This window comes from Andrographis paniculata, unplaced genomic scaffold (genome assembly GCF_009805555.1).
Source record: "Andrographis paniculata isolate CXL003 unplaced genomic scaffold, ASM980555v1 Contig80END, whole genome shotgun sequence".
NCBI classification, from domain to species: domain Eukaryota; kingdom Viridiplantae; phylum Streptophyta; class Magnoliopsida; order Lamiales; family Acanthaceae; genus Andrographis; species Andrographis paniculata.
The window spans coordinates 3,948,973-3,968,486 of record NW_026137618.1 but is presented as its reverse complement, the minus strand read 5'-3'; the positions used below and the strand labels follow the sequence as shown (position 1 = coordinate 3,968,486).

Genomic DNA, 19,514 nt, shown 5'->3' with positions numbered 1-19,514 from the left:
GAAATAAATCTACATATACATTAATTAAAAATAATATCAAAGAAGTCTCTTAAGGATGGCTAGTACTGTGGATGTGGGGAGTAAACTTGTGAATGTGTGGATAATCTTTAACTTTTTTTTTTTTTCTTGTTGAAGGTAACTGGGATTGAGTCGAAAAATATAATAAATTTATATAACTGTATTTTTGTAAAACTAATAAATTTTGTTATATTAAAAACTTTAAAAAAAATGATAAAAGTAACGAAGAAAATTATTGTAACAGATGGTCTAAATATTTCAAACACACAAACAGTTGCAAGTGGTTAAAAATATAATATCACCACAAGAAAACTATTCATTTGCGAAGGATTGTTTTCCCTTACAAATACCTACAAAACAACTTATTAGCGGGAGAAGTGCGAAGGATTTACTTCTTCTCCTTCCCCATGATCCGTCGACCGCTGCCCACTCCACCACCGTCTTATATAAAAGATCATAATAATGTAGCTCCTGCAGTGTGTGATTTTGATGTTTCTCTTTTCATTTTTGGATGATTATTTAGCTTGGAAAATTCTATCATGAAGAATTCAATATTGTGAATTATGGCAAAAAAAACTTAATTTGGCAGCTAATTTTGTGTATTCTTTTGCTTGTTGGTTCTTTGGATTTTGTTCTTGATACTTGGTCAAATGAATGCTACATAGGTTCAACGATTTTTATTGTGCTATTTTGATTGTATGATAAACACTACAAGAAATTATCAATTTTGTAACGAAGTTTTTTCGTTCCTAAATTTATTTTTTCCATTACTAATGATATTAGAGACGGAATTAGAGATGGAATTACGTTAGCTACATGAACTTTAGAAACGAAATTCCGTTACAAATACACTATTTTTTTGTAGTGAAAGAACCACATGCTGTGGATTAGGGCAAACAAACTGAATATGTATCATTGGGTTCATAGTGGTCCAACCGAGCATGGATCCTATTCAACTGTTCTGTAATTGTCATTGTTGGGGATTTTCGTATGTTAGAAAAATAATTAATAACGCGTATCCCTAACAACTTAAATTTTTAGGTGAGACCGTCATTCTATCATCTAAGAGTCATCTTCTATCAATAAGCATTTGTTGGCACTACTCCATGCTCATGAATTCAGTCATTGACCTGTTGGAACTGAATATTAATGTTAGCTCCATGGCTAGTTCACATTAGCTCCAAAGATGCCACATCGCACACGCGACAATATTCCGATATCAAAGAACCTTTTTAGGGCTACGGATTAAATATAAAATTATTTTTTATACATACTTTGTTGATGAAATTATAAAAATAATCATGGATACTACATTCAAAACAAAAAATACATTTATTTTGTTCCATAAGGAATGGTATGGTAGTGTGAGAATGAACTCGTAATCGTGAGGATGACTTGTCCCGTAAACAAATATGCAAATTGAGTTAGACACGTAAATGGGCTAAGATTGGAGTTAGAGTAAAATGGTATGGGCTTTAGGTTTGTTTTGGATAAGGGCTAAAGGGATTGGGCCGAGTTCAATAGGTCGGGCTAAGGAGCAGGGCCGTTCTTGACTTTCGAAGGGCTCGGGGTGAAATAAAAGTTAGGGGCCCTTAAATATATATATATAATATTTTTTTATCTATAATAAAATATAAATTAAAAATAATATTTTTTCTAGCATAAATTTTAAAAATTGCGTAAGGCTCCCTTATATTTTAACAAACGCTATATGAAACCCCTGCTATACAAAAAATATAGATGAAAAGTCATCGTCTCATTGAACATTTTTTTAAAGTATAAGGGTTCATGCTATTTTTAAAGTAATTACACTATGTTTCAAAATTATAAAGGACTTATTGATAATTTTGTCTAATAATAATAACAATAATTTTGTCTAATATTTATTATCTTTTTAGTGCAATAAAATAATTAAAACAAATATTAAAAACCCCTAAATATATATAAATGATCTACTCCGATTTTTTTTACCTATAATAGAATATAAATTATTAGATAAAATAATTTTTTTAGAATTTTTAGATAAAATATCAATAATAGTATTAATATTAACAATCTTAAAACAAAAATTATGAGCCCATAAATATGTATAAATAATATATTTTTTTATCTATAATAAAATATAAATAATTAAATAAAATAAATTTTCTAATATTTTTATATGCAAAATATCAATAATACTATTAATATTAACTTTGTCTAATTCTTTTTAATGAATAAAAAAATATTTTTATATTTTGAAGGTACTTGGGTTTGAACCCAAAACTTCAAAAATAATATAAATCAAACATAATCACTAAGCCATACTTTTGTACTAATACATTAATGTCAAATAAGTTTTATATATAAATAACTTATACATAACATAAATAAATAATGAGTCTCAATTTAGATTGGGCCCTGGGCAATCGCCCCTTTCGCCCGGGCCCAGGGACGGCCCTGTAAGGAGTCATCCGACTCTTTCAATATTATCGTGGAACATGTAAGATTAGGTCTCGAACGACCAAAATTTTCAACAACATAATTTTTTTATTTATTTAAATATCACATTTAAACTATTAAATTTTTACCAATTTCGCAAACAACCCAAAAATTAAAGTGTGTTTAGATAATTTTTTTTAAATATTTGGGAGTTCTTGATTAATTTAAACATATAGTAAAAACGTTTAAAATAGAAATAAATATTTATGCAACATAAATAAATATTGAATATAATATTATTAAAAAAAACTATAAGGAATAGTACAAAACAAAATTAACCCTATAACCAAACATAGCATGCTTTAACTATATATTTAGAAGAATTCTCATTTTTCATACTATTAGATACCATATCCATCATTTTCAATAATATGTAAAAATATCAAACAAATTAATACTTCTTCCCTCCTATTTTAAATGACTAATTTCATTTGAGACACGTTATTTAAGGTAAGATGATTTAGTTAATTAATAATAGCGATGTATGATATTATTTTATTATATTTCTATATAAGTAATATTGTTAGTAATTTTAAAATAAAATTAATATATATAGTTAAAAAAATTTGAAATATATATTTAAATATTATATCTTAATAAAATATATATAACACGGATAGCATTTTGTAGATAATAAAACCTTTAAACTTTTAGTTTGATGCTCTCCCTCGTGAGCTATCACTGTACACTACAAAAAAATATCAATTTTGTGACAAGATTTTTTCGTTCTTAAATCCACTTTTTTTCCGTTACTAATGATATTAGAGACGGAATTAGGGATGAAATTACGTTAGCTACGTGAATATTAGAAACGAAATTCCGTTACAAATATACTATTTTTTTTGTAGTGGTAAGATGACAAAATTATTTGCTATCCCCGTTAAATAATTAGCTGCCCATTTGTAACGAAATTTCATAAATCATAATAAAATACACACAAGAAATACAATAATTTGGTGATCTAGCTTCATCAAATTGATCTAGGTCAAAAGAGACATTTTCACTGGTATTTTCAGGTTTTATATAAAGAATTACACCGAGTATTTATAGGCATAGGAAAGAAAAACCTAGCAATGTGTGGCTCTCCGAGAGTTTGGATTGTACCAGTTCTCCATATTTACACTTATGGCTTCAATACACCTTCAACCTTCGTTATGTTCATGTCAGCTATCTCAGTTGAAGTTTTAACAAAGAATTATTTTTTTTTTTTTGTAATAGAATTAATTTTAATTGATAATTTTTACTGAGATTAAAAATGACAAATGTATAGCACAAAAGGTAAATTTACTTAGAATGCACCAATAAAATAAATAAATAATGATTGTAACTACGCCATAAAAAAATTATTCTATATTAAAAACACACTAACTTTTAAAACTTTATATGGTTTCCGACGCAAACATTATATTCCCTCTGTTCCGATCCAAATGGGTCATTTGGAGTTTTATAGTAGATTAAAGAATAATAATATTTTATTAGTTAGTAAGGGTGTGTAAAAAATTTTGAAATTTGTGTCATTTGATTTTATGTAAAAAATAATTGTATGTGTAATGATATGCTTGTAATTTATGTAAAAATTAAGAATATTTTGGCGTTAATGTATGATTATTTTTACTAAAATAGGAAAAAGATATTTTGGATTGGAACTTACGAAAATAGTAAGAAGAGTACTTTGAGTTGAGACGGAGAAAGTATCGAAGCATTGGATGGATCATCAACCCTCTTTCTGCATGCCCCCACTAAAATGAAATATATACATGTATTTATATATTATTACATATACATGCACACTATATATATGGTTATATTATGCATATACACAATTACTTCATCTCATTCAAATTTATTCTTATTTTATTTTTTCATCCAAAACTTATCTTTTTTTTTTTAACTCATGCTTATCGGATAAACACACAATTGGATAACGGGGCGAGTATATTAAGGGGCTGTTTGTTTCAAGGATTTGATAGAATTTCATGAGATTTGGATTTTAAAATCCCATGAAATCCATGTTTGGTTCAAAAAAAATAATGGAATTTAAAATGATGGGATTTAAAAATATGGTCCAAAATCCTACAAATGAGGGATTTATTAGTAATGGGGTATCCCTATTACTTTTAAATCCCATTCGGATTTTAAATTTTACTTTTATATCCTTATATAAAAAAATATATTATATATTATAAATATATTTATATAAAATTAAATTAAATAATTTTGAAATTAATTTTTATTTGAATTATATATTAAATTAAATTAATATTATTTTTTATGGTACAATATTTTATAAATAAATTAATAAATTCATTGTTTTAAATTGTTATTTATTATAGATTTTATTTTAATTATAAAATTACCAGGATGACAATAAGTCGGATTCAGCCAGAACTGAGATCCGTTCCGAATATATATATTGTTAAACTTTAGATCCAAATTGGATCTGATTATACCATATCCGGCCGAAACTATATCCAGTAAAACCCTATGGATCTAACAAATCCAATTCTTTTTAGGATTCTTAAATTTTAATTTAAAATTACACATGTACCCATCCAATATATATATATTATTTATGTATTTTATGAAAAAAATATTATAATAAAATAATAAATAAATTAAACTTAAAAAAATATTTTTAATATAATTGTATTGTTAGAAATTATTTTTTCTATGTATAGTCGATATATTATTAATATTATAAATCGAGTCTAGGTGCGGGTATGGTCCGCTTAGACCCTAGACCCAATTCGGACCCGATTAGAATACCCATAATATGACCCGGATCAAAATCTAATACTCAAATAATTTGACTCAACTTCAAATAAATAGGTCGGGTTCGAGTCGGGTTTCGAGTTTACGATAACCTATTGTAATCCCTATAAAATTATTAATATATTTTCAATTCATATATATTATAAATTAGATGTTTAATTTATCAAAATAAATAAAATTCATAGGGGGACAATTATGTTATTTACAATATAAAAAATCAAAATCCTTCCACTCATAAAAAAAAAAAAAAAAAAACAAGACATAAGAAATATAAATCCCACATAATTTTACCAACCACACATATGATAGGATTCCTAATTCTAAATATAATAAATACCATCACATACTATAAAATCTCAATCCCACAAAAAAAAAAAAAAAAAAAATTCATGAATCAAACAGCCCCTAAGGCGATAAGGGAGGCTGGTGCAGCAGGGCCGCAGGTCCATAAACACGTCGATACTTTTGTTTGTTGTTTGACAGTTTTATTAATAGGCCGGCCAATGAGTTAGTTGAAATTAATAATTATATTCAGATTAATTTTAATAAGAGGGCAGAGATCATTTACACCTGCATGTGCTCCATCTATATATATATATATTTTTTTTTTTTTTTGTTTTATATAGGTTGATCATTATTATTATTATTAAATTTGAAGTAATTTATTTCTACTTTTTTTTCATATACTTCAAATTTTAGTGGCAATTTTATCAATAAAAGTGTGAAGTTATTAATTTATCATTTAGTTTACAATTAAAGTAAAATAAATGCTAAAACATAACATAAAATATTCAAGTCCATATTTCTTTACTTTATTATCATGTTTTGAACGAAAATATAAATATATATATATATATAAAGATTAGAAAATTAAAGGTACAAACAGAAAAATTGTCTAATGGTTTAAAGAATTTTGATTTTGTTTGGTGAAAGTACTTTTTATTACTTTCTAAAAAAACATATTACTCTCTTCTTCCATATCGATCAAGAATTTAGATAGATAATATTAAGTATGATAATTTAGGAATTAGGTGATGTGATAAGAATTAGATGATATAATGAGACAAACATGTATATTTATTTATTTTTTTGAGTTATTTAATAGGATAAAATATGATTAATTATTTCATATTTGAAAATATTATCGGCTATTTGAGACAGACTAAAAAAAATTGTAAAATATGTGAGACCGATGGGTATAATTTTATTAAATAATATATATTTTTTCATTGAAAATAATGTAAATGACAAAAGAAAATACCTTACAGGAATAGGCAACGACAAGAGAACATGAACACACGGAAACAAGAATTTACAAACAAGACAAATTAGAACATTTGTAATACCCCCGGAGTTGGGCCGGTGATAGGCCAACTCTCGAGTATGGATGAGCCGGTGCTAGGTCATTCAAGAGCAGGGTCGTCTCGGACTTTTTTGGGGATTTGAGCAAAAATAAATTATAGGCCCTAGCTATAAACATGTGATTAAAATGTATTTTCAAAGTAATATAATTGATTGACGTCGATTAGACAAGAGGTTGAACATGACGGTTTGGGCAGTGTCGATTTGAGAAAAAAAAAAAGAAAAAAAGACAGACTGTCCGTGAGGTTCAAAAAGCGAAAAAAAATAATGAGGGAGAGTGAAAAAGAGAAGAGAGAATGTGAGATGGGTTTGGTGTGAATAGGGGGTGCAGTACGACAAGATGTGAAGTAGAGAAGTGTAGACTATGGTTGAATTTTAAAAAATTGGATAAAACATGGTTAGAAAAAAGAGATAGAAAAACATATATCATTAGAGTTTAAATTTAATTTTAAAATTAAATTGCACAATTAAGAAAAGAAAAAATATAAACTAAAGTTAAAATTTAATTTTAAATTTTAATTTTAATAATAATTATAGTGGGTAATATTTTAAAATAGGGCACTCTATTAGGAGCCCTGAGCAATTCCTAGTCTTACTTTTGCTAAGAGCCGCCCTTATCCAAGAGTGAATATAAATTAAATTGATTGAATACACTACTCGTATATTTCTTTTCGGGAACCCAACTGAAAGAACTCAATAGTTAATGCCCTAGAGTAATTTGAGGACGGGTAACCCAACCCCTTGAGAAGTCTCTCAGGGTGCGCATTGGAATGACTCGTGTTGACATATGGGGCCAGTTTGCGATCCCGACACGCCCGACTTTGCATGTCTTGCAGCCGCGGTGTCACAGTTGGTATCAGAGCTGACCAGCGATAGCTCGCAGTCGTTGACGAGACTGGTGACGGGCCTAGCAGTCGATGATCCTTGAGGTGCAATATGGACTTTGCATTCTTAACTAGGGGATGATGTAATACCCCCGGAGTTGGGTCAGTGCTAGACCAACTCCCAAGTATGGATGAGTCAGTGCTGGGCCATCCAAAAGTGAATATAAGTTAAATGAATTGATTAGACTATTTATGTCAACAATGTGCACATTTTTTTTCGGAAGCCCGGACAAAAGCGCGCCAGAAAGACTCGTGTTGACCTGTGGAGATAGTCTGCAATCCCGATACACCCGACTTTGCATAGTTTGCGAGCCGGGGTGTTACAACATTAAAAAATAATCAAATAAGTATTACATAAACTAAATACTCCATCATTCTTGTAAAAATATGCTCAAACTTTTAGGCACATATATATAAAATAAAATAAAATCATAGTTTAATATTTTTTTGTACTTTTATATAAGGTGTAATAGAAATTTTTATAAGGTTAATAATACTCCCTCCGTCCCAAACACCATGCAACATTTCTTTTTTGGTATGCCCCAAACATCCTGTAACATTTCTAAAATAGAAAATAATTAATTATACTTAATTTCTACTTCATACTTTATCCCCTCACATCATCCAAATAAAAAAATAAAATATATATTTCTTTCTCCATCACATCACCTAATTTCTAAATTATCTTACTTAATACTACCCACCTAAAAACTCGTACCAATAGTAAATGTTGCACCTTGTTTGGGACGGATGAAGTATAATTTTTAGAATAAAATCGAATGAATGTAAAAAATATGCAGAATCCACCCGTGACAATAGACTAAATAGTTGAAAAAGTAGTTGGTAAAGATTTAAAGAATGATATATATATATATATATATATATATAATATGAACACATTTTCTGTAGGCAAACTAAAATCGTAATACAAGCACACTTTTACAAAGAAAGAATATAATGTATTCGATTAATTCTCACTCTGTATATGTCATTAGTACTTTTGAGCCTAACTTGATGAAACTTGCTCATATTCATAAAAAATAAAAATAAAAAAAATAAATATATATATATATATATCGGTACTCACATGCTATCTAAAAATATTACTAGTGTGTGCGCACAAGTCTTTCACCTATTCGAGTGATGTTTTGGCTCGTCGTAACTAAGAGGGTGTTTGGAAAATAATTTTTCACACAACCTGTTTGATAAATTAATTTTTTAAAATAAATTATTGAGTCTAAAACACTTGATTTTTAAACGCTGGATATCTCAACGTTTCAGAGTAGTTTTTTTACTCTCATTTTTCTTATTTCGTTTTTGTCCTTGAGAATTAAACATTCACTTATATTAACATATTTTTCATTACAATATTATTAATTATTTATTATATTTTTTTCTAAGGACTTATAAATTTAGTTTTATAAATTTAAAATAATTGAAATCATTATTTTTTATATGTAAATTATTTTATTTGTAAAATTTTTAAGTTTGTTAAATTAAAGGAAAAATAAAAATACTAATATTATTAATTTATTTATAGTTTTTATCACATTTTTTTATTGAAGTTGAATATACTAAAATAAACTTATTTTAAAATTATAAATTTAATAAAAATTAATCTAATAAAAAAACATATACAAATAATTTGTTTTTTTAATATTTTATATTATTTCATATGGAAAAAAATACTCATATTTTTTATAATAGAAAATACATTATTTTCTTTAAAAATATTTTTAAAAAAAATAATAAAACATATTTTAATAAAATTTTCATAATTTTCAATAACTAATAATAAAAATTTTAAAAACTTCTATACACCGAAATGATGCAACTAAATATTTTAAAAAATATATAAAATGTCTTTAATTATTATTTTAGCTATAAACTGCGAATATCAAACCGTTATTTTACCAAAATATTTTAGCACAAATAACTAATATGTTGAATTAGCCAAACCAACTAATTGAATCAACTAACAACAAATCGAATCAGCTATCAGTTATCAGCTAAAAGCTAACAGCTAATTGAAAAATCACGAAATGAAATTCATGCATGCACTCTTGAGCAGTACCTCCTTCTTCACCTTGGAGTTGTAATGCACTCTTCTTGAAATTAAATTGCAGCTCTACCTGTTTATCAACATTACTACAATTCTCTGCACCAATGGACTTCACAATAGTGTTAACTATAGAATTCTTATCAAATATCACATTCCTACTAAGTATAACTCTATTATCAGAAAATGAGCATATTCTATATCCCTTAACTCCATCCGCGAAACCAACAAATATACCCTTCTTAGCTCTTTGCTCTAATTTACCCTCGTTCACATTATAGTAAAAGGTACAACAACAAAACTCTCAACAATGAATAATCTGTAGGTTTATTAGACTATACCTCATAAGTTGTCTTGCAATCAATGCCAGTGTAAGATCTACGGTTGATCAGATAGTACGCCGTGTTTGCAGCTTATGCCAGAAAGAAAATCCCGCTTTGACAGGATCTGCATCCCTCTTTCTCCCATATGTCCGCCTCTTATGTCATAGCCTGGTCATATCCTTAGTCTGAACCTCAGATGATGCAACACAAGCAGAACCTATTACGGTAGAACCTCGCAGAAAATACAAAGTACCACGTTTCAAGCCCTTCAAAATCACCTATGAACCTTGACAGACATACATAATTCCACCCTCACCTCTGAAATTGAAACCCTTGCTGTCAAGAAGACTTAATGATATCATATTCTTCGCCATCTGTGGAACATGCCTGACTTTATTCAAGGTGCAGAATACCCCATCATGTGTCCGTATCCTAATTGAGCCAATCTTAACCACCTTGCAGATAACACTGTTGGCCATGCAAATATTGCCTCAATCTATCTGTTCATAGGTCGAGAAAAATTCCCTGTTAAAACAAATGTTGTATGATGCCCCAGAATTGAGAACCCACAAATCATTACGTTGTGACTATTCATTAGCAACCAATGCCAGATCTTTTTCAGAATTCGTATCAGTTTTTGTCACGATTGCAGAACCACCAATACCTGTTTTCTTCTCCTGCTGCATCTTCTTCTTAGGACAGTCATTCTTCCAGTGCCCCGGTTCTTTACAGTAATTGTAAATGTCTCCGGGTTAAGGACCTTTTGAACCTTTATGGTTCACTTTTTTCTTTCCAGATTTCTTAAGCCCCTTACCCGTGACAAACACCCCAGATGCATGATTTTCTGTGGCCGAACCAAATGCCTGTTGACGATTTTTTTTGTTGAGAACATCTTCCATAGACAAATTATTTTTCCCAATAAGAAAATATTCAAAAAAATTCTTATAAGACTCTTACAATGATACGAAAGAATTAAAGCATCATCCTCATCATCTACTTTAACATCAATATTCGCAAATCAAGTAGAATTTTGTTCAACTTATCCAGATGGTCCTGAAGAGAGGTACCTTCCTACATTCGTACCATGAACAGGCGTTGCTTCAAAAACAACTTATTGGTTAGAGATTTCGTCATGTACAAACTCTCCAACTTCTTCCAAAGGCTAACAACAGTTTCGTGATCGAAACCTTCGATGATTACATGGCGGCATTTCAGTAATCTAATTTGAGGATAAAATTAAATATAAATATAAATTTACTGAATATATAAAATATCTCAACATCCCCCCTCAAACTCAAGTGGTATAACATAAACCAACTTGAGTTTGATAAGAAAGTTGAAGGCAGACGCAAAAGACGCAAATAAAAATAACGTTGCTTGTCTGCCATTGTCGCCACCGTTATACCGTGTCAAAGCAAAAAACAATGCTCTCAACTGAATTAGAGTAAAAAACGACATGACTCTCTACTGGAGTCGAAAACGACATGACTTTCTACTGGAGCCGAAAACGACGGGAGTACTCTCCACAAAGTCGGAAATAACGGGACTCTCATTGCAATCAGAAACATGACTTTGGAGAAACGCAGCAAACGGATCGCAGAATCGCAGACAGATGCACAAAAGATGACTTCAATCGTAAACAAAATCAGGACTCAAGACAAAATCAAAATCATAAGGAAAAAAAAAAAGGGGTAGAAACTATAGAAAAAAATTTAAAATTAGGAGACCTCTGGGTACATCCCATGTTGAATGTACCTGGACAAACGCGGGTTGGTAGGCTATATCTATGGCAAGAGAAAAATAAACTCTGATACTATGTTAGAAATTTTGGGGGAAAATAATGAAATTGTCTTATTGATCATCAAAATAAGGAGTCTATATATAGGTAATACAAAACGTACCGATAGACTCAAATTCAAGTAATATAATATGTAGATAAGATCAAATCTAACTATAAATTTACTAAATCTAAAACTGAATATCTAAAATATCTCAACAATTTTGTTCAGTAAAACATAGAATTCAGTTGAATAATGTAAAAAAATACACCATCTAGATAGATCGATTAAGAATAAATGATTGATTGAACAAGAGAGAGTTTTAACGAGTGGAATTCCGTGAATAAATATTTTTTGTCACTTTTTTTTGTTTAAATAATAAATTAGATGTGAAATTTTCTAGGATCTGATTTTAGTGTAATTTTCTTTTTAAAATAAAAATTAAAGACTTTGGTAATAAATTAAATGTGATGTATTATAAGATTGAATAATATAGTTTAAAAAATAAATTATAAAAATTAAATAGTAAAAAATTTTAAAAATAGATAAATATACTTAGTCAATATCCATTTATCTCTATTTTCTAGATATGGAAAAGAAATAAAATGATTTATTTGTCGACTTTAGTTTCTCTAATTCAAATAAAATAAAAATAAAAAATGCTATGAATTCCCTATAACAAACATACACTAAGGGTGTGTTTGTTTAGGGGATTGGATTTTAAATCCACTATTTATTCAATTTTTCGTCCCCAAAAAATATCAAATCAAACATTTATTTTTTATTTTTTCTATTATACTAAAAATCAATTTTACATTCAAAACATCACATCAACATCTATTTATATCACGTCATACAACTATTCAAATTCAAAATTTTTATTATTCAAATCCTAACTCAAAATTCAAATTCCCAGACAAACACACCCTAAATGTTTTCATCTTGCCATTAAATGTTATTAACATTACATTGTTGTCCTTCAATGCAACTAAATACCCTTTTAAGTCATTAATAGTCACATATTGTGGTCTGATTTTATTTTTTCACCTGAGACATTAGAACTAAGAAACGACCTTAATGTCATATATTGTAAAATAAAATAATACTACCTCCGTCGTTCGACTTTAAAAGTCTCATTTACTTTTTGTGTGTTGATATTTTAATATTAATTATTATATGAAAACGTAGTACAAATCAAAAAAATTAGAATAAATACTTCTATTAGTGTCTTATAATATTATTGTAATGACATTTGTGCAAAAAATTATACAAATATAAAGATATTTTTAATGTTAAAAATAATGACGCAAAAGATAAATGAGAAGGCGGACGAGAGAGTATATTTTATATAAAATTTTAACATTTGCAATTCTTTATCAAAATCATTCAATTTTGAAGTAGGAAAACATTTGATATAATATAAATAAATATTTTATGTGACATTTTAATTAAATTTTTTATATTAAAATTAAATAAAAATTAAATATTTAAAACAGTAATTTTAATAATAATAAATAGTACTAGATAAAATAAATTTAAATAAATGGACCCGTTTGATGATGCCATAAATGGTGCTCACAAAATTAGGTCACATATATAATTTTGTGCATCAATTGCACCGTTGAAGTAGCTATTAATCATTTATTACTTCACCTACTATTTCCCTATTTAACCACCACCCATTCTGTCCCTTGTCTTTTTCTTTAATAATAATAATAATAATAATCCACTTTTTTTTTGAAAAAAAAAAAAAGAAAAGTCAATTTTTAAAATTTTTTGTTACATAATTAATTAATTTGATTAATTAGTATAATATTTTTTTCGTCTTGGATGTATCTTTTTGAGATTTTTAGTATATTAAAAAATAATAATATTTTTGTTGGTCAGTGAATATATATAAGATATTTTGATATTTTTATCATTTATTTTTTTGTATAAAATAATTGTATATTTAATGATATATTTACAATTTAAGTAAAAGTTAAAGAATTTTTTTAATATTAATGTATAATATTTCTATTGAAATAGAAAAACTGGTAATTTTAAATGACGCAAACGAAAATTGTAAAAAAATAATAGTTTGAATTGGAATGGAACAGCTATTTGTAATAGTTAATCAGAGAAAAAAAAAATATTTTTTGTCATAAAAAAATGTGAAGTTTAAATAGTAAAAAATTGTATATAAACCCAAACAAAACATGTTCTTTTATTTTTTTTTTTATCGGGAAACAAAACACGTTCTTTGGGTGTATATGTTATGGTTTTAATATTAAAACCGATTCAAAAAATTGAACCCGTTCGACTTGAGAATTTTCAAGTTTAGGTTTTGGTGTTTCATATTTGTAAAAAAATTGGATCGATCCAAACTCAATACAAAAGAAATCAGGTTAGATTCAAGTTGACCTGATAATCCAAAATATAAGCATCAAGTCTAATTTTGGGTTTCAGATTGACCTGAAATTATATTACTTTATTTATTTCAATTTATAATATTTACATTATATTAAAATAGTTTTTTTATATTAATTTTTTATTTTATTAGTAATAATGTATTGTGTCTTGAATTTGAAGTGTTTTTTAGGTATGGAAAAGCCTATAGTAATATAAAATGAAATGATATTGTATAGAAAAAAATTTATTTTATTAAGTGTATATAATGCTATACTCCCTCCTTCCGCCTTTAAGGTTACATTTACTTTTTACGGTCATTATACTTAACATTAAAAATATTCATATATTTGTATAGTTTTTTTTTTATTATTATATTTTGATATAATAATTAATATTCAAATATCAACACACAAAAAGTAAATAAGACCTTTAAAATCGGACGGGAGGTAATATATTATATATTTTGTGTAAGCATTATATTTTTTATAATATTAATAAAAAAAACAGGTCAAAAAATTATTGGATGACTATTTTATTGACAGTAAAAAGTTATATCACAATTTAATTATCTTTTATTGAAAAATAACTATCTAGCACAATAGTTTTTAATCACATAATTTCTTCTGTGGTTTTTGCATAAGATTTGTACTATTTAAAATTTTTTTTCTTTTCAATAATATTAAATTAATCAATTATTTTTTATTTTTTATTTTATACTATAAATTTATTTTAAATTAAAAATATCGTATCAACATCTATTTATATCATATTAAAAAAACTAATTAAATTCAATTTTTTACTATTAAAAAATTCAAACTCAAAGCCACAAACAAACACACCCTTAGTCTCATAAAGTATATGTCTTTGGAAATAAACCATTTTTAAAACCGGATTGGATTAAAATGTGGGGCTGCCATTATTTTATTTTATTTTGTTTATAGACAATTATATTAAAATTTTCAAACAATTTTTCTATGCAATACAAGGCTGAGGAAATAATTCCTATAAAAATATAAATTTAGCATAATTTCTTAATTAAAATTGAAAAAATATAAGCTTTAGGTACTAACTTCTTTTGTAAGAAAAAACACGATTATATACAAATAGTATTCATTTCTATTTAATATAGCAAGTGATTCAAAATATCGTAAGTAAACGAAAGTAGATAATGATATCATTTTATTTGGACACAAAAAAAAAAAAAAAAAAAAAAAAAAAAAAAAAAAAATTAAATTAAATATAAAAATGAGATAAGTAAAAAATAAGGTAGAGTATTATAAAAAATTTATTAAAAATTGATAAATAAATAGTAAAATAAATAGAAAAATAGAGAAAAATTAATCATCATTTGTTAAAATAAAATTAATAAAATTGTTGTCCATAAAGTAAAAAAAGAATATGAAAAAAAATGATATAATTATAACAAATAGTGAAAATATTAATTTTTTTTTTTAATATTACCAAACATTAATTTTCATATCTAATATAAAAGAAAAAAAAAAAAAAAGAAAAAAGCCTTAAACTAAAAACATTATGGTATGTTTTATAGATTTTGATTTTGATTTTAACTTTGAACAATAAAATTTTGAATTGAAATAGTTTTTAATGTAATATAAATATATGTTGATGTAATATTTTAAGTGTAAAATTAAATTTTAATATAATATAATAAATAAAAAATCAATGTCTCACTTGATATACTCTCCCCGTCATTTGTCATTTGCGTTCGTCTTAAAACAATAGTCTCATTTTTATTTTTGGTAACTAACTCACCATTTTTTTACAAAATTATATCTACTTTTTTCACAATAATTACATAAAATAAAGACACTTTAGTCTTTTAAAAACACTTTTACATCCACTATCAATATAATACTCCCTCCGTCCAGCTCTAAAGGTCTCATTTACGTTTTGCTTCAATGTACTTATCATTAAAAATATTTTTATATTTATATAATTTTTTGCACAAATATCATAATAATAGTATTATAAGACACTAGTAGAAGTATTTTTATCATTTCCCATTAATTTGTACTACGTATTCATATAATAATTAATATTCAAATACCAACACGCAAAAAGTAAATGAGACCTTAGAGCCGGACGGATATAGTACTATTACTTCTTAATTCCCATGCTCATCCCAAATATTCGTATTGTTTTGTGACGAAAAAAATATTTCTTTTTAAAATAATAAAATCATAAGTGTAAAATTATAATTCCTTCGTCTGCCTCTAAGGATTATATTTATATTTTGCGTCATTGTCCTTAACATTAAAAATATTCTTATATTTATATAATATTTTGTACAAATATTCTTCTATTAATATTATAAAACCCTAATAAAAGTATTTTTGTAATTTTTTCTTAATTTTTACAATATTTTGATATAATTATTAATATTCAAATATCAACCTACGAAAAGTAAATGGTACAAATAAAGACGCCCGGATTCTGTGCAACAATTCCTATATATGAATCCCCCATGGGTAACTTATTCCAAGGCCTATCTCCAAACAAATGGCTACTCCCATTTCCCGACTATTCATTCTCACGCTAATCCTCTGTTCGTCCTGTATTAATTACGTGGCCCCGGCGCCGCATCGCCACCGCCCGTTCGACGCGATCTACGCCTTTGGCGACTCCTACACCGACACCGGCAACACCCAATCGAACACCGGCCCGAGCGGCTTCATGTTCGTGTCGAACAATCCGTACGGCTCCACGTTCTTCCACCGACCCACCAACCGCTACTCCGACGGCCGCCTTGTCATTGATTTCGTCGCCGACGCCCTCTCCTTGCCCTTCCTCCCGCCGTACCTAAGCCGCCCGTCACCGGAGTCGAGCGTGAATTTTGCGGTGGCGGGCGCGACGGCGATCATCCACAGCTTTTTCGCGAAGAACAACATGACGCTTAACATTACGCCGCAGTCGATCCGGACGGAGCTCGGGTGGTTCGACCAGGTGGCGGAAGAAAGAGGGTGTCGAGACGCGGCGGCGACGGCGGCAGCGTGCCGGAAAATGTTTGAGGAGGCGCTGATTTGGGTGGGTGAGATTGGGGCTAATGATTATGCCTACAGCTTTGCCTCGGCGGTGCCGCCGGAGACTGTGCAGAAACTCGCCGTTAATAGCGTCGCTACTTTTCTTCAGGTATGCATTTATGAATGGGTTTTCGGTTTGGCGTTGGTGTCATCAATAATAAATATTTTACTAAAAATATACTCTCTTCAAGTTGAAAATTTTATATAAGTTTAATTGGACAGAAAATTTAAAAATAATACTCCCTCCGTTGTCCGCATGTGTACTTAACATCAAAAGTATTATTATATTTTGTATAATTTTCTGTATAAATTTTTTTATATTAATATTACAAGACACTGATGAAGATATTTTTACAATTTTTTTTAAATTTGTATTAAGTTTTGATATAATTATTAATATTCAAATATTAACACACTAAAAATAAATGAAACCCGCCGGAAGGAGGTAGTATTTGTTAAAGTGAATGGTTAAAAAATAATAATAATATTTCAATTTTAAAATTAGTAGATAAAAAGTAAATTAAGGCTTCGTTCTTCTTACTTTTTTTTCTTCTTACTTTTTTTCAAAAATATTAATACATTATATACATTTACTATTTTTATATTTTTTTACACGATTTTCTATCTCTCATATAATATTTTTTTTAAACTACATTATATCCGTTTACTATTTTTATATTTTTTACACCATTTTCTATCTCTCATATAATATTTTTTTTAAACATTCTCACGTAACAAATAGAACTGGTGTTATGATAAATTTATTAAATACTAATATTTTCAGCATTTTTTAATGTATGTATTTTTTATTTTGATATGTATATATTAAATTTTACATAGTATTAGACATGATATTTGTATGAAAAATATATATATTTAATATAATATTTTGAATAAAAAATTAAATTTTAAAAATTAATAAGTAATTTTATTTTTGTATAATAAACTCAACAATTCACCGGGTGTTGTTGGATTATATATTTAATATTACATTAGGAGAATGATAATTATAGGAGTTAAATAGTTACAAATATTCAATTATATATAGTTCAAAAAATATTTAAAAATTTGATGTTCAGTAATTATAATTAGTGTGTTTACTTGTGAGATTTGATTTTAGATTTTACTAACTTTTTTTTTCTCTAAAAAATCATCAAATCAAACACTTATTTCTATTTATTAGACACTAAAATTAAATTTTACATTCAAAACATCACATCAATACATATTTATATCCGATCATACAACTATTTCAATTTTTACTCTTCAAAACCAAATCTCAAAATCCAAATCATACAAGTAAAAGTTCAATAAAGCAATAAATTTTATTCAACATTATATATATATCTATATGAGTATGTGGCACATATATTATTATTATTTATTTATTTATATTATGAGAATTCGCAGCTGCTATTCCTTGACTACGTTCTGGATAAACCTCCGGCCAAACCTAATAGCCTGCAAACTAAGTTTGATAAAACAAGGACTCAAGATTCCCTAGACTAAACAATAATCTTGGCTAGATTCATACCCTTATTTTTATGTGGCAAATATTTATTTAATTATAATTTTTAATTAATTTTAACGCGAAATATAGGCTTTGTTTATCCAATATACTTTAACTCATTTGGCACTATTTATTTTTTAAAAAATATTACATCAAATACATTTTTTTTCTCACAAAACATCAAATCAAATACTAATTTTTTATTTTTTCTAAACTTTCAAAATTCCAAAACCCTCTATCTAAACAAAGATCATATTGCTTTTAAACAGGCATTATTAGAGAAGGGCGCAAAATACATCGTCGTGCAAGGCCTCCCGCCCACCGGATGCCTAACCCTATCATTATATTTAGCCCCATCTAACGATCGGGATGCAATGGGATGTGTCGCGAGCGCTAACAAACAAAGCTACACGCACAACCTCGCTCTAAAGGCCAAACTAGATGTTTTTAGAAAGCAATTTCCGCAATCCACCATAGTCTACGCGGACTACTACAATGCTTATTTGGCGGTTTTGAAGAACCCTGGCAAATATGGAATAAAAGAAATTTTCAAAGTTTGTTGCGGATACAACGGAGATCTTTATAACTTCAACTATATGTACGCTTGTGGGTCGCCTTCTGCTAGCGCATGCGCGAACCCTTCTCAATATATTAATTGGGACGGGGTTCACCTCACCGAAGCTATGTATAAGGCCGTTGCGGATGCATTTTGGAATGGAAGTTATGCTCAACCATCGATTACTCATCTCTTGAGCAAGAAACTTCAGTCGGGATAGGGCGCCATATGGCTTCGCTCCATCGATTCATTTTTTTCGACCATTATTGATTAATTGTGGGATGATTAGTCTTAACATTTATTATATACAAATAAAAATAAAATTGTGTTCGTTTACAA

The 19,514-nt window shown here is 27.7% G+C and overlaps 1 protein-coding gene across 1 annotated transcript; it reads left to right on the top strand.

Annotated features, from left to right (window-relative positions):
• Window positions 1-16,552: 16,552 nt before the first annotated feature.
• LOC127241125 (GDSL esterase/lipase At3g48460-like) lies at window positions 16,553-19,514 on the top strand. Its single transcript, XM_051260028.1, has 2 exons — window positions 16,553-17,218; window positions 18,889-19,514. The coding sequence occupies exons 1-2, from the start codon at window positions 16,589-16,591 to the stop codon at window positions 19,393-19,395; spliced, it is 1,137 nt and encodes a 378-aa protein (XP_051115985.1). The 5' UTR covers window positions 16,553-16,588; the 3' UTR covers window positions 19,396-19,514.